Source organism: Coccidioides immitis, assembly GCF_000149335.2.
Source record: "Coccidioides immitis RS genomic scaffold supercont3.2, whole genome shotgun sequence".
In the NCBI taxonomy this organism is placed as follows: domain Eukaryota; kingdom Fungi; phylum Ascomycota; class Eurotiomycetes; order Onygenales; family Onygenaceae; genus Coccidioides; species Coccidioides immitis.
The window spans coordinates 2964680-2986922 of NW_004504309.1; the positions used below are offsets into that span (position 1 = coordinate 2964680).

Sequence of the window (22243 nt, forward strand, 5' to 3'; positions counted from 1 at the left end):
TAGTATTTATCTGCAGTCTCACCCGTGTGCAAGGTTTGATGGAGTGTGTCCAATCAAAAATTCCATGGGATCTCCTGTTGCGCTTTCTTAATAAGCTGTACCAGCGCTTGGTTCCGCGTTCATTCAATGCAGAATGGCTTAAAAGCGACAGCTTCCCTCACTCCAAAGCTGATTGCTGTCTGCCGGAGGATTTTGCGTTGAGAGGATTGATATGGACCCGGTCCTATTACCCTGAACAATTTGTCCGTGATGTGCTAGTCAACGAAAAAAGGAGCAGCTATTCTCAGGAGCTACCATTGCGGGAGGAGCGCTGCTATTGGTTGGGCCGTCAGATCGCCTCAGTAAGTTATGTATTTGATCCATGAAACTACACAAGACAACGTCAACAGGAAAATAAATGGATTCAGTATGATAACGTAATCCCCCCCCCCCGAGCGAAACACCAAGATATACATACAAATCTCAACTTTTTGCTCTCTTACATCTCAACAACATTGTTGAATATAGACTTTAGAATTTAGATGTACTCTGTAGAGTACTCCGTATATAGACACTTAATAAACAGTCATCAATTTTATTTATTTAACTCTATTATTTGTAAAGATACTTTGATACATGCACAGTAAAAAGACAATAAAATACTATAACTTAAGAAATAATTCTTTATATTTAGATAATTCTTATAATACAAAGTTTATTATCTGTATAGTATTTTCTTCATTTTATTGATCAGACATAAACTTGTTAAGATATAAGAGAGCAAAAAGTTGGGATTTGTATGTATCTCTTGGTGTTTCGCTCGGTGGTGGATTACGTTAGTTAAGCTAGCTAGCTGACTCAGCATCGCCAATCGCTTTAACTAGTTAACTACTCCGTACTCCATACTCCATCCCATCCTCGGCCGTTCTTGGACAAGCGACAGCGTGCGGGACTGACAACTCATCCTTTGCATCCTCGCGACAACGTGGATGGTCACCCGTTGACTCCAATCCCGAATATTGCCCCAGTTACAAGGGCGGAAGCCATGCAATCTTGAATACATCCTGGCTCTTATTCCATCTTCAGACCAATGCGAGTCACCAGACTCACGTTGACCCCCTCGTAACCCTCCCCTCACTGTGAAATCGGTTCGTCCTACACAGTGACACGCTACAACTCTTGATTTTATTTTTTTTTTACCTTCATGGTTGTTTATTCAAATATTTCCCTGCAATTTGCTGAGTCTGCGCGTTTTGCAGCCTCCTACTTCCCTCCTGAAACGTGCATAGAAAATATCCTCCCTTGTATTATCCTGTACATGCATGCATGATTGCCTGGCCACTTTCCTTTGCAAATATGGAGGCCAGGTCAGATCAGTTTAATTTCCATTCCAATAGTGGACATTCTATCTCTTCCACCCACCCTCCACAGTTGTGGATGAACCACCCGTTTTCTCTTTCTTCAGGCTCTCATGCCCGAAGGTTTGATCACTCACTGAATGAACCTACACTCGCCCAGCGGACCGCCGCGTTTCGCCAGTTGAATCGCTTGCCACAGCGGGCCCAGCGCATACGTCGTCAGACCACTTCTATTGGTAGTCGCTCATCCTTCCCGTCGCAGCCAGTTATTGTAAAGACATATTCTGCAGAGACAGATGCGCGGAGCACAATGTCACGACATATCTCTCGTTCTGAACGCCATCCACCCGCAAAATTGCCACCAGTGCAGGAGTTCGGTATCGAAGGAATTCTTCGAGCGATAGAGCCAGATATTCGAAATACTCTTGATGCCATAGCAGAAATTTGTGGACGCAGCAAACTCAGCCTTGCCAACGAGTACGGCAGTCATAGACCGCCACTGGGAGAGATTCGTGCACCGACTAGGCCAATGGACCACGGGCTTCTTGCGGTGGAAGAAGCCACCTCGAGCAGCGAGCGGTTGGCTGACAAGAACATAATAGTTGTTGGTGATGATATAAGTACCGTTGACGGGCGGGAACAATATTCATCGAGATACGGTTTTTTTGAGAGCATGCAAGCCAATATCGGTGCTCTAGACTATCGATTTCCCTTTCCTCCTTGGAATGAAAGCGATCCCCAAGTAGCGATCCCCAGGAGGAACCCTACGCCGGCAGGCGAATCAAGAGGTCAGTCGCAATCTCACGAGTGCCAACCGAAGTTGAGGCGTTCGTCGTTTCCATGGGCGCTTCTTGGACGAAGTGGAGACTTTGGTAATCGTGCTGGCCGGCAGTCGATCCAGTCTCGTCCCGTCATTTCGGAAGTTCACCTCGACGCCCAAGCTAGCAGCACAGACCAACAGCTCGATGGGATGGACTTGCCCACTCAGCTGGAATCCAGGCATACCCGCGAGACCGAGCCTGGTAACCCGATGCTCAAATATGCGGCACACAGGCTGTCATTTCTTTCTGATCTTCGAGGGCTGCTTAATCGCTTCAAGAATGTTCGCCAGCAGAATCGTTTGAGCGACAATGAAGCCTGTGTATCGGCAGAGAGGAATCTGAGAGAGCTTTTGCAGAGACAGAATACATATCTACTGGCAAGAGATGAACACCACCAGGTTTTACATGTTGAGGCTGCTTAAGGTAATAACGATGCATATCACGATATAATGTACGACATTTCATTTGACAATCCGATGCTTGCACAGTGGGTATGACGCACCTCTCTTTTCCGAGCAGGCAATTTGAATTATGAAGTTACGGCCAAGTAATGATTTCACGATTGATTCACCCGCACTCATGACAATTTGATTCAGCAACTTTGTGTATTAATTATACAGCCACAGTGACCAGAGAAAAAATTGGGCAATTTTCAATTTTACATTGTTCGTATTAAAGATGTTTTGGCAAGTTCTCTTGGGCGACTATCTTGGAGCATGGGAAAGGTGAGGTTTTATATACAAACAAGATCCTAAGCTGTGCTATCCTTAAACCTAGAATTCTCCATGTTATTGCTGGTCTGAGCCCTCTATAAGACCAATCAACTTCTTCGCAAATTCTTCAAAGACCGAAAAAGACCAGCACTTTTTGTATCTCTCAACCAGCAAATCGTCATAAGAATCCAGACGGGCGTCTTGCCCCTTTTTTGTCGCTTTATTTCCCTGGTCTTGCCCAGTAGAGTCCTTCTTCCATCCCTCTACCATTTCACCAAATCCAACATCAATCGGAACAGCTCCCAAGAATCTTACGCCCGTTTCCTGTGCCATAATTTGTCCGCCTCCGCGGGAGAAGACGTTGCTCACTTCGCCACAACACGGACATGTATATCCAGACATGTTTTCAATCACCCCCAATACTGGTATGCGCGTTTTAACACAGAAATTGATCTCCTTCCGCACGTCGGAAGTGGATATCGCCTGGGGCGTCGTCACCAGAACGGCGCCCGCTAATTTCGGCGCTGTGGCACGTGAAGAACGCAAAGAGTAAGTTTGCTGAATGGTGAGCAATTGCTCAGCGAGCGCGATATGTTCATCGCTCGTGCCCGGCGGCGTGTCGATGAGAAGATAGTCCGTTTCTCCCCATAAAACATCCGTGAGAAACTGACGGATCATAGCGGTCTTCTTGGGACCGCGCCATATTACGGCGTCGCCACGGTCGCGGAGGAGAAAGCCGAGGGACATGCATCGTAGGGAGCCGCAGAAATTGGTGCTCTGAGGGGCAGTCTCTACTGTAGAGGAGGAAGATTCGTTCGAATCATCCGGTTTGTTTGCTCTCTGACTGCCGTTTAACCCGTCTGAAGAAGGGGTGTGGAAGGGATGGACGGTGACCGGCAACCAGCCGCCCGGGGCCTGTGTAATCTTCGCATCTTCTAGTCCGACGAGGCGTGGGATAGAAGGGCCAGTTAAGTCGACATCCAGAATACCCACGGACCGGCCTTGGAGGCAGAAAGTAAGAGCGAGTTGGAGGGTCACGGAGGATTTGCCGACACCGCCTTTCCCGGAGAGGACCTGTAAAACAAATAAACAGTCTGGAGTCAGCGAATGGTTACTTAAAGGCTCATTTTTGTGTCTGGTCTTTGTTTTGCGTGCCAAAACAGATCCCATGTAAGCGTTCCAGGGAGAACAGGGAGCTCCCCGCATGGAACAGCTTCAGTTATCGATAAGAAATGGCGGGGATGACAAAAGCTTTTCATACCAACACAATATTCTTAACACCGTCCAGCGGCATGCTTGCATCAATTGCTTCAAGTGAAAGGTTTACCAGTTTTCCAAGAATCAAAGTTTGCACATTCAAAAGGTGGACATGAACATTAATGTGGTGTGCTTGGGGATTTATGGTACTCCAAGATGCTGGCTTATATATCACATCATCGCGATTATCAATCAAAAATATGTCGTCTGGATTTCCGCGGTAAAATTTACACAAGGGATTAAAAAGGGCACTAATTACTGCAGACTTGAGCAATTAATTTTCTATTTGCTACTACTACTTTTGGTCCTCATGGTGGGGTGATTAAATATCCATAACTCGCCCAAGCGACGATATGGAATTCAATCAATTCGACAAATGGGGGCCAGATAGTTTTTAAAGCTAGAATGCTATGGTCAGGATCCCCAGAAGCACAAATCGCCAGAACGTAGCCCAAAGATCTGGGCCGTTTTCCCTAGATCTTCATGTCCACTTTTGTACAACAACTCCACCGCGCTGGTATTCCTTAATTTCACCAAGGGCTGCCGACTTTTCCTTGAGCTCAGTGCTGGGGAAGGTGGTCATAAGTACCCACTGCCTTGTCTGGCTGACGGGACTTGCAGCGGTGACGAAATCATACACGTCACCGATTGTGTGCGTGGTATTGAAGCGGCTGGTCAACCTTGTGCCATCTCCAAGTCGAATTTGGAGCGTCACTGTAGGCTGGGACTCGTCAATTTTGGGACGTTGCGGCCCTGATTCCGTAGCTGTGGATGTTGCGGTGGTCGTCAGAGCTGGCGCTGCTGTCCGAGAACCTGGGCCTGGCGTGGGACTTCCCAAGCGCTGGCCTGGCCCAGAGAATGGTTTATACTTAGGTTTCGGTTTGACATAGTTGGAATCGTGCTGATTAACTTCCACATCAACATGCTGTCCCGGCTGAACATTCATTATAGCCAGTGGAGCTTGGCCTCGTCGAATGCTTTCCAGAATGTGTGAATTCCTTGGATCGTCAGAGCGGAACAAATCACCATCATCCACCGAAAATCCGTCATTCCAAAAGTGTAGCGTCCTACGCACGCGCTCAAGCGGTTGAGATCTGTTCGCGTTGGGATTTTCGACAACTCTGCTTGGAGCATCGTCGCCACCAAGTGTTCGAGCCGTACCAGTGAAATGAGATCTCCTCGGTTGCGATTCATCGTCTCGTGGTAAGGCTCTAAATATCAATAATGTCAGGGTCATCGTGAGGATCACGGACATGGAAGGATACTCACTTCTTTGCTTTCTCTATGATCTTTTTCTTGAGGTCATCAGGGTTTTGAACAGCTAAGCCTGACTTCTCCCCACCAGTGAACAGATTTGGTTTATCGTCCTCATCATCTTCTTGTTCATCCGCTTCCCCTGAGCCCAGATCGTGGAGGGTTGCGAACTTCTTTCTCTGTGGCCTGCCTGCACCGGTGTTCGTGGGCTGCGCCTCTGGGGCAGCCTCCGCTAAGGTCCGGCCAGCTGAGCGACCCGCCGCTTGTTCTGGGGCCAAGTCTTCGTCATCGGCTGACTCGAACTCTTGCTCCTCAGGGTAAAATTCCGCAATGGAGCGGTCGAGATTCCAGTGGGCATTGTCAAGATACTCTCTAGCCTGTTGCCCAAGGAGGGATAGGTAAGCTTAAAACTTGAGCACAAAGACACGGAATTCTCACTTCTGTAGGAGTAACACCAGTAATAGCACAAAAATGTGAGATTAAAGTGTCTTGCTCCGCTAACGAAGGAGCCATGATCGCTGCTGCTGAGTACCAAGGAGGGGCAGCTAGGCTTGAGAAGGGCGTGGGTAGTTAGAACCAGAACCGAAAAGAGCGTAGATAATCTCTGCTACTGCGCGCCTATCTCAGCTCTCAGTATCGGGGTCTCTTTCCCGTCTCACCTTCGCAGACGATCAGGGAATGACAGCTCTCTGATGCGATTGAGGGATAGTCAGCCTTCACCAGGCGACGAGCAGCTGCAGTTATGTAATCAGCAAACGACGTCACTCACAGATTGATTAGTTAATAATCAAGTCAGGCATCGTGTCTGATTATGTAATCGACATTATGCTTACATAACAGGAGTCTGCTTGGCCTAGCCGGCCGTTGAGCAGTGACCAGATCAAGCGATGGGAAGAAGAGCAGCCGTTGACGGGCACAAAGTAGCAGGACGATCTGACCATCGCTAGGCGACATTGCGAGAACCTGTGTTCTTCTCCCCGTCCTCGTTTTCTGTTCTTTAACCGGCCTCCTCGGGCGGTCAATCGCCCCCTCCCTTTCCCCCTCATCAGAACCTGCGTCGTCCACAATGAGTTCAGAAGGGAATTCGCAATCGAGGATAGAGCTCTTTGAATCTGCCTTGACACTCCCATCAGATTCCGAGACCTACGCGGCAAATAACGGACTTTCCCCGTCACCCGAGCCTTCCTCCAACTCCGTGGTTGTCTACCAACCACCAACGATATGGCGCTTTTTACGGAGTGCAGCAATCAACCTGCTTCTTCCCTTTATTAACGGCTTGATGTTGGGATTCGGGGAGCTATTTGCACACGAAGCTGCATTCCGACTCGGCTGGTCCAATACCAAGGTGAGCCATTCCCCTACCAGACAGCTACGATCCCATTTTGTTATGAAACCCTGGTTGACATTGGTTCTTCTGTCGTTGTCAGGTCTTTCCCACGCACAGAAGGTCAAGGCCCGCGGGCGCTGGGATCGAATCTCCGGAATCTTCTCGCCAAAGGCGATCCCGGAGTGTATTCAGTTTACAAGATATGGCATCGCTCGAATGAATCCGCATTGATGGAAGTCCTGGCAAGTCTCCGACGTGAGACGGCGCGACACCTGAATTTGAAGCCCAGAACTACATGGATTTCCTCAGTGTACATACATACATACTTCCATCTAGCTCACTGGTATCTGTTTTAGCATAAATCAGGGCGGCGAATGGCGTTGGACATTTACATCATGTCCCATCCCTCATTGGTCTTAAATTTCTTTCCCCAAAGCTACATGGAAGTCTTTTGCATAAACCAGGGAGAAGAATAGGAATACATGGAATTAACCAAACGTCGAAGCATTCCATTCGTGTACGCAGTATTATGTAGCCTGCAATAATAGTTCGCATTGCGGTCTGGAGCGGAATCGGCTAACGTTCTGACGATTTCTTGGCAAAAGTAACTATCGCGTTTTCTTTTTTTAAGTTTCCTCGCCGCAAAGGAAATTGTACGTCTAAAGCTGAGCATTCAGTAAAGCAACCCGGTACGCCGCTTGATCTCTACACAATGCTTGTCAGCGCAGGCGCTCGGCGCTCCGGTGCCGCTGCCGGTGCGGTAAGGTCAACCCTCCATAGATCACTACACTCTCAGAGACAGGTACAGTCTCCGGCCCTTTAACGCTTGTTAAATCCTAGTGGGCGTCACTGCTGACCCTCAGTTATTAGTTCTCTTCTTTCATAGCGGCCCGGAATTCCCAGTCACAATGGCGGCGGGTTGCAAGAAACAACTCTGCCTTCCGTGGACGGAGCCAACCCTCTGGTTACCCGTCTTTGATCTCTTCTCCTCGCTTCATCTCTTCCTCCTCCTCCTCCGCCGCGACCGTGACCAGTGCAACCCCAGAGACACCTGTAGATAACGGTGTTCAGACAATTGAGGCTTTATCGGACGGCAGTAATCCCGCGCTAGATCTTTCTCAGGTCCCAGTGAAACTAGGATATCTCAAAGAACTTGGGTTAGACTATGGCTTTGGGCCATCCTCATTGATCGAAACGTTACTTGAGTCCATACATATCTATGCTGGGCTACCGTGGTGGGGAAGTACGATTGCTGCAGCTGTATTTATCCGCGTTGCGCTTTTTAAATTCAATCTCAACGCCTCCGACATGTCTGCAAAGCTCCGACGGATGCAACCTATCACCAAACCCCTTCAGGAACGCATGTTGAAAGCTGTGCGGGAAGGAAATAATCTCGAAGGTTTGAAACTAAAACAGGAAATGGCTATGATACGTGAACAGCATGGCGTGAAGATGTGGAAAACCTTTGTTCCAATGTTACAAATCCCTCTGGGTTTTGGATTTTTTAGAGTTCTGCGAGGAATGTCCTCGTTGCCAGTACCAGGACTGCTGTCCGAGCAATTCCTGTGGCTTAACGATATAACGCTCTCCGATCCTTTTTTTATCCTCCCCTTGGTTACCGGGGGGTCAATGTACTTTGCTATCAAGGTATGTCCACTTAAACTGCCCATTGGATCTATAATGAATGAGCAAGCCCTGACCTCCCATTGTAGCGCGGCGGCGAGACAGGCATGGACTTTGCCAATTCTCCGCTTGGAAAATTTATGTTATACGGGCTGCCCGTCATTTCGACCACTGCTATGAGTTTCTGGCCCGCTGTCCTACAGCTCTACTTCGCCAGCACCAGTTTGCTCGCTCTTATTCAAGCCTATCTGGTGACTTCTCCTGGTTTTCGTAAACTCGCTGGCGTTGAGCCTCTTCCGTCGAAAACTAAACCCGTAGGTCCCAACGAACCTGGGGCTAGTGGGTCGTCTGGTCGAATTCGCGTTATCCCGACCACGGCACGGGTGGTGCCCGAGGCACAACAGAACCCTGAACAGCAGGTTTACTCGCCCCAGAAGGTCAGCGTTATCGATCGTACTCTCGATAACGTGAAGCAGGGGTTCCGTGACGTGCAGAAACAGGTGCAGGAAAAGATGGACGAAATGGCAGGCGACAAGACAGAGAAAAACCCCGACGGAACGCCAAAGGCACCGCCACGGCTCTCTAAACAGGAACTTGAGAATGCTGCGGCATACGAGAAGCGACGAAGGGAGCAACTTGAAATGGAGCGAGAATTGAGAAATCAGAGCCTGCGAGAAGAATATATGAGGAAGAAGCAGAACATACAGTGAAGCAGAAGGATAAGAGCTTTTCACTTGGTGTTATTTTATATTTACTGGCTTCTTGCATCGAATTTTCGGCGAAAGAGTGTATATATGATCAGGTTTGGATGGGGAATGTTTCTGCTGCTTTTTTGTACTACTATTTCCTATTGTCATCCCTCATTAGCCGAGACTTGTCCTTCTACCTATGTGTTAACTCCCTGGAGATTTTGGCTTTGCGGGCTTTGCTGTCGTTACAACTAGATTCCTGATTACGCTGGAAAGTTCAGGGAAGACGGGTTCTTAGATCATTGAAGCAAGTCTGCGTTCATCGCTTATTATTATTGCGAATTCTGATAATTCCCATGTTAAACTGTGAGTAATCCTTTACCGGTACCGCGTTGCTGCCTCGCTATAATCAAGATTCATACCCCATGAAATGCACCATACTTTCTAAACGCCAGTGGGCCCAAGTATCTCACAACAATTCGTTTACCCATAAACTGACGAAAGAATTCAGCTTTGGGACTTCCCATCATTTACTGGCCAACAAACTTTACATCACCTAAACAGCCGCCTACCACCACTGCCGCTTCTGACACTCCAAGTAAACGCACCACGAACAGAAAGTCCGTTCATGCTCAAACCTGTGAAGCCAACCCCGCCTCCCTCGCCATCACGCCGATACCGTCGGAACGCTTCTCGCAAGTGAGATGGGAGGAGAGGGCCACGATGTGGGTTAGGAGGTAGTTTAAAAGGTCTTCGGCGACCGGCGTGACGTGTTTCCCCTGGCGCTGTTGTAACAGTGGTAGCTGTCGTTGCAGGTGACATATCGAATGACATGGTACTTTGGAGGGTTGTTTGTGTGGAATTTGGCGGAGTGCTGACTGAAATCCCATCAAAGCTTTGTGATTCTTCCTTTTTTATCACCGGTTCTTTTGGTCCTTCGACCTTTACGATTGAAGGCGAAGGCAGCGAGGTTGTTGGCTTAGGTTTCTCCTGTCCTGAAGGATCTGAAACCTGTTCTGCAGCTTGTGATTCTTCCTGAATAGTAAGTTCTTCCTCCTCTGCTTCGTACGCTTCAAGGGCGGCTGCATCAGTCGTATCAGCCCATTGTTGCTGGACAGTCCTTGCCTTTTCTACCATCTCCCCTATAAATATCTTGGTATACCCGCTGATGGTGGTGATAACATTTGGGGGGACGGATTGCGACAGGGTTTGATTGACAATTTTTCGTAAAGTAGGCTTGTTTAACTTCGCACGCTTAAATAAATCGTATCGCTCTGACTGCTCAGGGTTGAAGGCATCGATTAGGATGCTGGTACGCGCCCAAAGCGGTCAGTCATAGAGTTGACACGGTGTAAGGCGCATATACTTACGCAAGATTCTTCTTCTCCGCCTCAGCGTCGACGGCAACATCATCGCGCTCCATTAGTTCGGTGTCACCCAAATCATCATCATCATCTTCTTCTCCCTCCTCGTCGCCAACGCCTCCCTTCGCAGACCCAGCTCCTTTCCCGTCCACGGTACCAGCGCGCACGCTTCCAGATGCATCATCACGGTCCTTTTTGCCTTTTTTCCTTCTTCCCCGGCCAGCGCCGACACCATCCACGCTCCCAGTTAAAGAGCCAGTAAAACTGCCTGTGACACTTGCGCCATCAATTTCTGACCTGGCGCTCGTGGCTCCAGCATAGACGCGGGGATCTGTATCTGCGGATGTGGGAAAGGAGGTTTGGCGGAGTGGATGGAGACGCGGCTTTTTGGAGGGCTGGGATGAAGACGACGAGACTGCTGATGAGAGAGAAGGTCTCTTTTTGGAGTTGGAAGCGGGTAGGCTGAGAGTAGTGGGAGGCGGAGAGAGGGACATGGTTGAAGCTGTGAACTGAAAAAAGATCTGGATAAGTCTACAAGCTGTTATCCTGAATGGATCGACAGTTTATAGCAATAAACCCAAAGGGAAGCAACCATAAGATCATCCTGATCCAGTCATGCATAAAGAAGTAGTCAATCTGAGAGAGATTCATCCTCCTCTCAACGCTCTGTTTGCTGGCGCTGATTGTCCTGCTTCCCGTTCATTACGGGGTTGATTATGTAATATATGCGTAATAACGTCTTTCACGGTGAACTCGGACACCTTTGCACGTGACATAGTCTGATTTTTCAGCACCAATCAAATCTCTCAGTCTTCATCATCGTACATTCATTTCATAGCAAAAATGAGCACAAACAGACTTTTTTTGGCTGCTTCACAGTAAAAAAATCCAGAATTAAGTCAACAGAGAGCTGCTATATTATATAATATTTCTCTTTTAAGTTTAAATAATTATACTTCTGCTTTCAAGTTCTTTCTTCAGGGTGGGCTAGATATGTATGATTTTATTTACTCCAGTTGTACGGAGTACAGAGTCTGTGTATGGTATCTAGACATGGCTTGTATCTCTATATGGTGCCTGGGACTAGTAGCCTGTTTGGTGAAGTCAAGCAAGCCATCTTAAGAAGGTTTTATACCACATGCAAAAGTGTCCGAGTTCACCGTGTGTCCGAGTTCACCGTGTGTCCGAGTTCACCGTGAAAGACATTAGTTAACTACCTGCTCCGTCCAGAGTATGGAGTAACTACGGAGTACTCCGTAGTTAGTTTAACTAACATTGCTCGCGGTGAACTTGACCCACTTATTCCTATGTCAAACACCAATTAAAATCTCTTAACCGCAATCCTCATACAGAAATATATTCAGGAATCATGAGTGTAAATGAACTTGCTTTAGCTGCTTCATTAATTCAAGATCACTGATTGAGTCAGTGGAAAGCTGCCAGGTTATATAATGTTCTTTCAATTCAAGCTTAAATAATTATATTGATGGTTGTACGGAGTACTCCGTACGGAGTAGCAAATAGCTGAATAAAGAGTCAAATTTCTGTGGCTTTCTAGCAAGCCCTTTTGCCTCCCAAAGTACACCGTAAATTCCTCCACTTACAGTGCAAGACAGCCATGTCATCATCCCAGCTGGTCCGATGCATTGGCTGATTATCGCTCCAGGCCATTATGGAAAATAGGAGTTGATATTCTCAGAATTAATGGTTTGAGGGAAGGAGCGGTTCCTTTTCCAAGATACTAATATTCGCGAGTTAAGCTGAAGGTCTATTTGGTTCTGGCTCTTTTGATGTCATGGATTATTTGACAATTTTGAAGTGTATAAAAGCCGCATTCACTTGGTCCCGGGAGGAACTAACTTGCTCTACGCAGTCGCTTATTCTCCCAGATCGATCCAGAACTTGAAGTGTCAGCCTCCACTATCCGGAGAATTCACACATTGAATCATGCTTGCAACCAACAACAGAGTCACCCTTGAACTAGAAACCAAGGAAATACTTTTGGAGAGATGAGCAAAGAAGTCCATACTACTCTGTATACCTACATAGGATCTACCATAATCTGCCTGCCACTCAAATCTATAGTGCGATAGAATGGAGCTGGAAGTTCACAGCACATCCCATCATCCTAAACCCAATCAATAAGGTTAAGCTTAGAGATCTACCAGCATTTGAAAAGCTAGAAATTTAACTTCCATTTGAAAAAGGAGCGGCAGTTTTCAACTAGATGGTGGATCACCAAAAAAGAAGATAAAAACAAACATGTGAAAATCAGAGACAGAGTGACTTCACCGCTAAGGGATTGGGTTGATACGCTCAAAATGCCCAGAGAGCCATCAAACGCAGCGGCGGGTTGACCAATGTTCATTAATCCCGAAATAGAGAAAGTAAATACCGAAATCAGATCATAAACGCAGTGAAAGAGCATGTGTCATTCTTGATAGCAACAAATATCAATTTAGAATCCAGTTTCACCAATTCTTGGGGCTCCTCCTCTCCAATCATTACGTTCGTAGTAGCGGAACACGAGGTCATATCCGTCCAGGTCGTGGACAATACGGTCAACACGTCGATATCCGGGGATATGCTCCATCTTTGCGTTGCGTAAAACGGCATGGCGTTGCAAGGCCTTAGAATCATAGACGCTGGGTGCATCAGCATGGGGAGGCTTTGCTTCGAACAAAGTAACGCTGAAGCGTCCAGGCTTGAAGATCTCCACGACGTGTTTGACAATATCGGCAGTTTCACGGCCAGACTGAGCATGCGGAACGTTGGTTTCAAACGATGCGTATGAGCAATGAGGCTCAGGAGTCACATGGACCGTAAAATAATGGGTGCCAGACTTATTGTCAGGGGACGGAACAACCCCGTTGGCAGAAAACCCACATGGAGTGAACAGGTAGGCATCGACACGGGCATCCGGGTACTTGTTCACAGGATAGACATCTGAGAGCCCGCAGGAGTCAGAAACCACGGTACCTAAAGCATGACCTTCGCTTGTTAACTCGGGTGGCAGCGATTGTCCAGCATCCGACTCGATATCACTGTTGTCAGAAGAATTGTTGCTGAATACATCCAAATGATGATCGTTGTTCTGGTGGAGAGATCGATGACGATCTTCTGCGACCGCACTCGCATGGTCGAGATAGAATTGCTTTGCATTCTTCTCGTCCAGATCAGTCATCAATATCTCAAGAGTCTCGTCACTTTCATCGCATCGCCCGTTCTCTGGCTGCATGCCATTCATTGCCTCGGGTAAAGTCAATGTCTTGATGGAAGTCTCGTGATTCGGCGTCGTAGGTGGCGTTAACGACGTAAACGGTTCAGTCAGGTAAAGATACCAGTGTTCACCATTCATTTTACCGATCATATAGGCACTTCCTCCTAAGAAGAGCTTATCCAACGTTTTGACCTCATCGCGCCAGCTGCGGTGAGGACCACGCTGGCGGTCCGGGAATAGGAAATTTTTGCGACTGTAAAATACCCGATACGGAGCTGCAGCGCTTGAGATGCCGCCATAGCAAGGCGGGCTGTTTTTCGGAAAGCCTGCATGCAAGGCTGCGATTTCCAAGATTCGAGGCAGGCCCAGGAGAAGTGTTGTTGTGCCACACGTTTTGAGAATCAGTTTGTGAGGGAAGACAAACATGCTTGATTCGGACAACAGGTAGGCATCGACATCATCGGATTCGACGATTGACAGAACTTGACAGTTGACCAAATCAAGCATGCCCTTCCAGATCTCCGGCGAGACAGCTTTAAGTCCGGTGGGAACGGCTGTCCCAGCGAGATCGTGGGCAGACGGGCTGAACCATACTTCGAGAAGCTTTTCGGGGCCTGTCAGATCATTATTAGCCAAAAAGGAACATTGAAAGGTTAGCAAGCTGGTACTCACCTTCAAAGGCGTTGCTCGAATCAAGATCTATGGTCGCGCCATGATTAATCGTCAACGACGGCGTCCCCACGAATGAGGATGGCGAAGTGGAGTAATTGTTTGGGATTTGAACGCTGACCATATCCGAAGATGGATCGTAAATATAACTAAATGATCCAGAGTACAAACAAAAAAGCAAAAAGCCGTAGAGAGCTTCAGGATACAGGGGTGTTCAGGTGAGCGATGCTATGAAGCACTATCTTCCACCCAGACGAACGGTGCGGTGTTCGTCTGAGAAGAGACGGCCCAAAGTCCGATATGATTGTGCTGAAAAGACAGCAAAACAGTGAATATGTAATGTGAACCTCCAAAAGGGTGCTAGGGAGGTCTGGCGGAGAGGGGGAGGAAGAATGCCCTTAAACCGGGAATTGTGGCCAGTCTCGGGGTACCCTCGAACTGACAGATACCGATACTGGTGAAAGTATCGGGTCTAACAGACGAGGATATCTGCGTCTGGTATAAAAAAATTTCAGGTAAACAAGAAAACGGAAGATGCGGAGGGTCTACACGCGTGGAGCTGGTGTTATCTGGGTCTAGATGGATAAAAGCAAGGCGAGTTAGCATGTGCAATAAAGCGTTGAAGGTAGAGATCTCATAATGATCGAAAAGCTCGGGAATAATTGAGCTGGAGGATCCTTTCTTACTTTGCAGGCTTCGATAGAAATCGTAGGAGGTCCTTCCGGCTCATGGAGAGAAAACACGGGTTCTCTTCAGAGTCACGTACGGCAAGACAACCACGCCGTTATATCATTTATACTGAACTCCCCAATGCCAAGTCCAATGAATGTAAATCCTCGTTGGAATAAAATTCGACTGCAACGGCGGAGGGGTCCAAGTTGGATGAAGTTTGCCTCAAGTGATGGCGGGGTGATAGCTCACAGACGAAGGTAGTTACACGGAAACTGAAAGGCTGTCATCACCATTAGTTGCCCCGATCAGACACGTACCGGCCAACTGATCACTACAAAGGGGACTCACAAGCTCTGGTCGTTGTTGTCAAACAGTTCGAGTTCACCTCAGCGGACTCGGGGCCTTGGACGAACAATGACGAAGCAGCACAGATTCAATTTCGTCTTTGTGCCAACGGCAAAAATCTCACGGGAAAATACACAAGTTGCTGCCCGACAATTCACAGGGGAGGCAAAGCCAAAGGAAGAGGGAAGAAGAGGGGTGTCTTCTGTGAGCTTACTGTGTGATGAAAAAAAAAAATTGCGCATGCGACAGTTGGACATGAAATAATTATCGATCCTGGCTAGCACCGTATCGTTCTTGTGTGTCACTGCTGTAACTGTGACAGGGCCTGTACAAACTATACCGGGGCATTATGTAATTCTCCGGCAAAATCGCTAGTGGATCATCTAATTCGCCGAAACCCCGGCGGGATGTGGTTGTCACATAACGGCATCGTACCGGTACGAAATATTTCACAAGCCCATCGAACTGCAGGGTCGAAGGCCTGCAGGCGCACACAGTGCATATTAAGCTGGCGGGCTGGAATTCTGAGGCGAGAGCGCCTCTCTGCCGTCCCTTTTCGTCCTCGGGCTGGTGTTCCTATAAGTTTGACAAGAAGCGGATACATACGTTGCTAATTATTCTCTATCAAGAAATACATAAATATCCGTTATAACAAATAGGCCTCCAGTAAAAAGCCTGAGGCAAGTAGTGAATATGTTAAAGTAGATATGAACCCACAAATGACACTGCTGGTATCCATCCTTCCCCATTAACGCCGGCGCTGTACTCCGTGACCCGGATCGAACCACCCTGCCACCAATTTTTTGCGAAAAATGTACACCATTACACACGCCCGTCCTGTCTTTTGATAACGCCAAACCAAGGTCCTCGTAGTATCCAAGGCGGATTTCTCAAAACTTCCCAAGAATAGCCTGAGCAAGCCGTACGTTGCCAGAATCGATTATTCGTGAAGCCAGTATTCCTCCGATCTTTTTAGTCAACTGTTTGCTTAGCGTCTCCATCGCCCCGTTTGCAACTCCGTTCGTAAGAGGTGCTTTCTCATCCTGAATCGTTGAAAGAGCTGCAAGGATAACTCCTATAACCTTTTCGGCTTCCGACTTCCGCAGCCCTTCATCTCCAGCGACATCCTTGAGAACAACTTCATATGTTGGAAGATTGGGAATGATTAGCTCGCGAATAACATCGGGTCCTCCGATAGAATGTAAACCGATTATTGCACCATAGTGCGTTCCAAAGGGCTTGCTGGGATCCATGAAGTTCTTCAAGAATGTTCTCGCCAGTCGGGGCTTAAGTGTATGCGACGAATGCGAATACTTCTTGCTGATCATTCCGATGAGAGACCCAGCTAAATCGCGAAGCGTAAAGTGATCCAGGGGGTCCGATCCACCTTCAAGTTGGCGCCCGATAACGCAGGTCAATACCGGCGGAATCAGGGAGGCAACCTGGAAGGGACATTAGATATCTATCGCATGAGGAGTAACATGTATGCTCTGTACTTACATATGGGTCAACATATAGCGTTTTATTCTGAATCAACGCTTCGGTCATATGCATGACCTGCGTTAACACGAAAAGATCCTTCAAACTATGGGTGACCTTCTCTGATATGAACTGGACGAAATACGGTACGAGCTGGTGCAAGCCTGGGTCCTCTTTCAGGCTAGCAAAGGCAGACAGGCGATACTCCTCGTTCGACTCATCCAAAAAAGCGCTGCAAACTCTCTCAAAGTAAAGCTGCAGCTCCTTAGAGAGAATATGCTTCACTAGAGGTTTCACTGTGACGTTCTCGTTCCCGCTCATCGCAGCCAGATTAGCGTTCGCATTTGGCCCTTTCGAAATTAATTCTAAATTGCGTGAATCGGCGGAGGTTGGGTTTTGGGGGATTGTTGGCTGGACTCCTTCCACAGCCAACCAGTGAGCTAGAGACGACACGGAGCTCCATCAGTAAAAATGAATCACCATAAACAAAATAGCTAGGCAAGTGGCAGTACCAGTGAAAGTTATCTCTCTCGGCACTCTAGGCAGCGGCGCATTGATCAACTTCTCGAAATCCACCTCATCATCTTCGACGTAAAACAGCGGTTGTCCGGGTCCAATCGTAGCTTCCCCAAACTTCAGCGGACGAGTAGACTCGTAGCCATACAGAGGCTCAACATCAAGTACCCTCAATGCATTTGAGACGTCCTGCGTCGTGAGCAGTGTGCGTTTTCCGTGCCTCATAAACTTATGCGATTCTTCCAGTACCTGAGAGACGCGATACTCGACGTCTCTCGCGAGATGGTCGACGACTTCTTCATTCAGTGCGTTTATCCCCACTGATTCAGCGACATCTTTGATATTGTCTGGATTCCACACCAGCATGGCTGTGGTCGTAAAGAGCACACACTAGTAGAGGCGTTGATGACAAGGTCAGAGTCAGGAAAGCTCCTCAGGAAACAGAGAGGGGGTGGGAGCTCCGTCGTATCAGTAGTACGAGAAAACGAGGAGAAAGATATCAAAGTGTCTCAAGTCAAGGCTCATTTGTAAATGTGCATTTGAATGAAAACGATCCTCATTCACTCCCATGTGGTTCAGGCTTTGGAGTTGTAGAGATGAATACACAGAGCTTCCATCAATGGGCTCTACAAAAGAATTGCGTTTATGGAGCCTATTGGCCTCCCTAGTTATCTGGGGCTCCGGCGGAGTACACTGACCTACACGCAACTTTATTACAAGCTACTCGCCTCAACTTCTGTGGTCAGTATAGAATGTGTTGGATACTTGAATTTAATCTTTTTGACTACCTTTAGCTCCTTCGCAACGGTAGAGTACATTAGGGTATGGGGAAGAGGTATCTTAAAAGCACGTAACATTTTTGAATCATGCCATTAACAAGACGCCAGAGAGGGTAATATCGCCTAGGATAACGCCGCGTAATGGAATCCAGGCAAGAGACCGTATTGTATCAACGGGGGGTGGTCTAGCGAGTAGGTGGCTAATTTGGGCGAGAATCAGCGGGAGCATCGGCCAAAGTATTGGCTGGGGCGTCGGCTGGGGCGTCAGTTTTGGTGTCAGTTGGGACGGCGGGCTTGTCGTTCTTTGGTGCGTCATCTTTAGCAGGTCCGTTAGTAGCATCTGTCTGGGCAGGGTTTCCACTGGCAGGTTCAGCCTCCGGAGCTTGAGATGCATTCCCATTCTCTTCGGGCTTGGTTTCAGGGGCTTTATCATCCTGGAGCGTGACGGTCCGACCAGAGTCCGCCAGAACATCACCTTTTCCACCGTAGGTCTTCGGAATTTCTTCGCCAAAGGTGGTGAATTCACGAGCCAAGTTGACTCCGTTGGTGATTGGATGGAATTTGCGGATCGTATTCTTGCTAAGGAATACCTTGAGAGCAGTAAAGACCCATCCCATCACAACTGGCAAATTGACGAAGTATTTCTCCTTCAAAAGCTCGGGATAAGCGGTGCTGAAGACTTCAATAGTTTCACGAGACGCCGCGCGGATATTTGGATTCATACGAATGAAACTAACGTTCTGATAGTCGTGAACTTGGATCATTTGATAAGGATCTTCGCCGTTGTAATCCATGACTGAAGTAGCTGATTCAAGGCGAAGCTCGCGGATGGCCAACTCCATAAGGGCAACGCGCCATTTTATAAACCTAGGAAACATGATTAGCCAGATTTCCTAATAGGGATACTTGAAACTTACTCTTCCAGGTTGCCAAAGGTCAAGTCGACATTCTTGACTGAACCGTAAATGTTCCAGGTAAAGACTACATTTTTCTCGGTGGTCGGATCACGATAGGTTGTGATATAGCCCAGACCCTTGAATTTACTTGAGGGGAAAGCTGCGCTCTCAGCCAATGCAAGGGGGTTCATCTTTTTACGCCACTCAAGGGCTTTGACAAGCTGTTCCTCTGCAAGTTTCACATTCCCTTCGTTGGCTCGCAAGAACTTGATCATGATGTTGACAGTAGGAGCATCCTGAGCATCCTTAAGGGGGACTCCCCACATTTCATTGTGGCCGGCTTTCTCAACGATCGGGGCGAGGCGGTCGAAGAACTGGGATAGCGCCGCGTTATTGACGAGGTAAGAAGGACGGGTGTCAGCTGGTTCCTGGGGTTTCGGATCAGCAACTTGGGTATTCGCGCCGGCTTTGTCTTTGACTTCTTCGATAATGTCAGAATTGGCGTCGTCTGCAGTGGCCGCTGTGGTGGCAGCTGGTGGTGGAGCAGGAGCTTCCTTGGAGTCTTCTTTGGGTGCTACTTCGGCAGGCTTCTCAGTCTCAGCCTCCTTGGAGTCGCCAGGGGGAGCCGCAGTAGCAGCGCTGTCCTGAGGCTGTTCAACCACCCTTTCAGCAGGTTGTTCAGCGGTCTCACTCAATGTCTGAGCGGGTTGTTCTTGGACTTTTTCCATGATGGAAAGAGCAAAAGGAGTGAAAGTATTGTCTTGGGCTGCATGATGGGAGAGCTTCCAATCAGCTTCAATATAATTACACCGATCAACGTCATCCCAGTGAAGTAACAAAGGGAGACCAGTAGAGAGAACACTCTACTTACCGGAAGTTAGAGAGAGAGAGAGTGCGTGTGTGTGCGCGCGCACGACTTCAGGCCTGGCACGTGAAGCTGGCTATGTTCGGAGTTCGGAAGAGCTTCGGAGCGAGAGAGGTTGGCAGGGTAAAGGCAGGAGGGAAAGAGGGGAAGTGAGGTGAGGCAGCGTGAGGTGGTGATGGGCCACAGAACGGGCAATATCAAAACAACCCCAAGCAGGAGAGCACGCCGACATAATCAGGAGCTTGCCTGAAACAGGCCGGAAAGCTTCCCCAGCCAGGCCAAGTACCTCGCAATCAAGCCACCCGCGCTAGCAGGGTGTGGAGCCGGTTCCGGCATCAACGACTGGTGGCAAAGTAACATTAGTTCACCCGCCAAGCTTGTTGGATTTATGGCTATTAAACCTTCCCGCTCTTATCCGATCCGCATTATCAGATCATCCCCTGACTGCCGCAAAGATCTGCTTAACCGTAGAGGCCGGCGGGATGGCCTTTTTATTGTTGGCATGCTTGGATCACTCCTCTTTACGAGAAGTATCCGTTTCAAGTGCATGATCGTTGATTTTTTCGAAAGGCAAAAATAGATTGCTGTATCTCAAGGGAGCGGCAGGGAAAAGTTCCTCGGTATATTGCTCGAGGATCTAACAAAAGTTATCACAGTACTCCGGGAACGACATGTCATCGCATTTCCTAAATGAAGCCCATAGGAGTACTCCGTACTCCGTACTCTATAAAGTGGTCTTGACTATTAGGCGAAGCTAGAGGTGGTAGTATGTCTCAATAGCTGAACTGCATGACTGCATAGTGCCAAATTTCCCTGCACAGTACAAACCCGTATCATAGTCCATAATCAGATTTGCATTCTCATCTAGCTGGGGAATAGTGAATAATGGATAAGTGGATAGTACACGTATAAGGATCTTGAAGGCAAAAAAAGGAAAAAATTATGTGGGCATAGTTATGATTTGGCAAAACGTTCTGGGAGACTAGGGATTGGAGGGGGCTGTTTGGAGGTATCCTCGTCGTTATCATCGTCCTCCAGGTCATCGGCATTTTCTGGATGCCTAATTAACAAAAGTAACATATTAGTTCATGATAAATCAAAATGGCGGCAGCAGAAACTTTCGCAAGCCGGAAGGGGATTCCATACGCTAGGAGATTCTTGACACCAGACATTTCGTAATGCTTCTTTCGTCGCTCTTCGAATGCGGTGTGCTTCTCCCTCTCTTCTTGGCTCTGTGTCCGATGAAGCGCATCTCCGACGTCTTCGCCCACCACTACATGCTTCTCCGGTTTTCCACTCATGCTAGCATCGCTCATAGTCCGCACCTTCGTAATTCTCGAATCATCATTCGTATCCTGCCAATATGGCTCCTCTGGTTCTCCCAAATCTAAATCAGGGATATCATCCTCTCGGACTCTTCGATGCCGCCCAACCTTCTTCGAAGCGTTGTACATGTCCAACTCATCCACAGCAACATCATCTGCATCGATACCTCCAACGTCCGGATCGTCCTCGTCATCCTCCTCTAGATCAGGGTCATAATGCGGGACGTACGGGGTCTTCGGCTCATCGATTTTCATCGTGGACGATCGCTCCTGCTCGGTGAGATATAGATTTACTTCGTCCCACTTTAATCTGGGGGAGTTTTCATCGGCACCGTTAGATTTCGAAGCAGTGGACTGACGTCGAGATGCGGGGTTGTATTGCTTGCCAGCATTGTAGATGGTGTTTTGGAGGGTAAGTTCCTTGTTGTCGAGGGGTGAATGTGCCTTAAAAAGGGATTGAGGAGAGGTAGGAGAGGTTTGTGCTTGGCTAGGAGGCGAGAAGGATGTGGTCTGGAGCGAAGAAGAGGAATTTTTGAGGATGCCTTTTCTCCCGTGCTCCCAGCAGAATCCGGTTGTCAGTAAGCGGGAACTCGCAAATGCTCATAGTATGTATGTGCATCCTGAAACTCACCCTTGGGTCGCTTTGGCATGTTCTCACCGGAGTGAGGAACCGGTATTTGTTGCGTTGCCATGCTATAAACTGGTGCCGTTCTTAAGTTCGGACAAGTGAGTGAGCTCGATCCTTGAACTTTCTCTTGGAGTTAGACATGTAGTTGCATGTCCAGTGAGTTTCGAGCGGGGTAAAGGAATGCGGAGGAGGAGGGTTGTCGAGGGAAAAACCGAAAAGATAAAGCCGGAAGAGAGGAGGTCTGTAATTCTCGAGACAGTGTCTGAGATCCAGGCGTATTCTTTTGCCCTTCAGTTTTCAGCTGACGCTGATGGCGGTTTTGCGTCTCACGGCACGCCTGTCGTCGGATGGTCGTTTGCGGAATGTTTGTTGCACGTGCTTGTCAAAATGACGTAAGGTCATGGGGTGCCAGGAACTGCTCGGCAAGCGCCAGTGACAGCGCTGGATGACTCGGCGGAGAAGCT

The 22243-nt window shown here is 48.1% G+C and overlaps 10 protein-coding genes across 10 annotated transcripts; 3 read left to right on the forward strand and 7 right to left on the reverse strand.

Annotated features, from left to right (window-relative positions):
* The first annotated feature begins 1253 nt into the window (after window positions 1-1253).
* CIMG_06576 (uncharacterized protein) lies at window positions 1254-2819 on the forward strand. Its single transcript, XM_001242679.2, has one exon. It carries the CDS (start codon window positions 1306-1308, stop codon window positions 2578-2580), a length of 1275 nt encoding a protein of 424 aa, XP_001242680.2. The 5' UTR covers window positions 1254-1305; the 3' UTR covers window positions 2581-2819.
* Window positions 2805-4425, reverse strand: CIMG_06577 (cytosolic Fe-S cluster assembly factor CFD1). The gene is made up of 2 exons (XM_001242680.2): window positions 4133-4425; window positions 2805-3945 (listed from the first exon to the last, which is right to left on the reverse strand). Exons 1-2 carry the CDS (start codon window positions 4163-4165, stop codon window positions 2947-2949), a joined length of 1032 nt encoding a protein of 343 aa, XP_001242681.1. The 5' UTR covers window positions 4166-4425; the 3' UTR covers window positions 2805-2946.
* Window positions 4384-6062, reverse strand: CIMG_06578 (UBX domain-containing protein 1). The gene is made up of 3 exons (XM_001242681.2): window positions 5821-6062; window positions 5398-5759; window positions 4384-5339 (listed from the first exon to the last, which is right to left on the reverse strand). Exons 1-3 carry the CDS (start codon window positions 5893-5895, stop codon window positions 4610-4612), a joined length of 1167 nt encoding a protein of 388 aa, XP_001242682.2. The 5' UTR covers window positions 5896-6062; the 3' UTR covers window positions 4384-4609.
* Window positions 6063-6273: 211 nt separating this feature from the next.
* CIMG_11773 (mitochondrial import protein 1) lies at window positions 6274-7204 on the forward strand. The gene is made up of 2 exons (XM_012358689.1): window positions 6274-6727; window positions 6810-7204. The coding sequence occupies exons 1-2, from the start codon at window positions 6449-6451 to the stop codon at window positions 6927-6929; spliced, it is 399 nt and encodes a 132-aa protein (XP_012214112.1). The 5' UTR covers window positions 6274-6448; the 3' UTR covers window positions 6930-7204.
* Window positions 7205-7394: 190 nt separating this feature from the next.
* On the forward strand, window positions 7395-10263 carry CIMG_06579 (YidC/Oxa1 family membrane protein insertase). The gene is made up of 3 exons (XM_001242682.2): window positions 7395-7511; window positions 7580-8356; window positions 8422-10263. The coding sequence occupies exons 1-3, from the start codon at window positions 7422-7424 to the stop codon at window positions 9040-9042; spliced, it is 1488 nt and encodes a 495-aa protein (XP_001242683.1). The 5' UTR covers window positions 7395-7421; the 3' UTR covers window positions 9043-10263.
* Window positions 8453-10994, reverse strand: CIMG_06580 (transcription initiation factor TFIID subunit beta). Its single transcript, XM_001242683.2, has 2 exons — window positions 10392-10994; window positions 8453-10330 (listed from the first exon to the last, which is right to left on the reverse strand). Exons 1-2 carry the CDS (start codon window positions 10877-10879, stop codon window positions 9574-9576), a joined length of 1245 nt encoding a protein of 414 aa, XP_001242684.1. The 5' UTR covers window positions 10880-10994; the 3' UTR covers window positions 8453-9573.
* Window positions 10995-12555: 1561 nt separating this feature from the next.
* On the reverse strand, window positions 12556-15407 carry CIMG_11774 (S-adenosylmethionine decarboxylase proenzyme). The gene is made up of 4 exons (XM_012358690.1): window positions 15295-15407; window positions 14961-15226; window positions 14278-14849; window positions 12556-14219 (listed from the first exon to the last, which is right to left on the reverse strand). Exons 3-4 carry the CDS (start codon window positions 14396-14398, stop codon window positions 12844-12846), a joined length of 1497 nt encoding a protein of 498 aa, XP_012214113.1. The 5' UTR covers window positions 14399-14849; window positions 14961-15226; window positions 15295-15407; the 3' UTR covers window positions 12556-12843.
* Window positions 15408-15874: 467 nt separating this feature from the next.
* Window positions 15875-17866, reverse strand: CIMG_11775 (transcription initiation factor TFIID complex 60 kDa subunit). Its single transcript, XM_012358691.1, has 3 exons — window positions 17283-17866; window positions 16792-17210; window positions 15875-16733 (listed from the first exon to the last, which is right to left on the reverse strand). The coding sequence occupies exons 1-3, from the start codon at window positions 17650-17652 to the stop codon at window positions 16182-16184; spliced, it is 1341 nt and encodes a 446-aa protein (XP_012214114.1). The 5' UTR covers window positions 17653-17866; the 3' UTR covers window positions 15875-16181.
* A 162-nt stretch (window positions 17867-18028) lies between these two features.
* CIMG_06582 (phosphatidylinositol transfer protein SFH5) lies at window positions 18029-19728 on the reverse strand. Its single transcript, XM_001242685.2, has 2 exons — window positions 18983-19728; window positions 18029-18932 (listed from the first exon to the last, which is right to left on the reverse strand). Exons 1-2 carry the CDS (start codon window positions 19687-19689, stop codon window positions 18266-18268), a joined length of 1374 nt encoding a protein of 457 aa, XP_001242686.1. The 5' UTR covers window positions 19690-19728; the 3' UTR covers window positions 18029-18265.
* Window positions 19729-20657: 929 nt separating this feature from the next.
* On the reverse strand, window positions 20658-22125 carry CIMG_06583 (uncharacterized protein). Its single transcript, XM_001242686.2, has 3 exons — window positions 21783-22125; window positions 20973-21693; window positions 20658-20886 (listed from the first exon to the last, which is right to left on the reverse strand). The coding sequence occupies exons 1-3, from the start codon at window positions 21841-21843 to the stop codon at window positions 20781-20783; spliced, it is 888 nt and encodes a 295-aa protein (XP_001242687.2). The 5' UTR covers window positions 21844-22125; the 3' UTR covers window positions 20658-20780.
* Window positions 22126-22243: the final 118 nt, after the last annotated feature.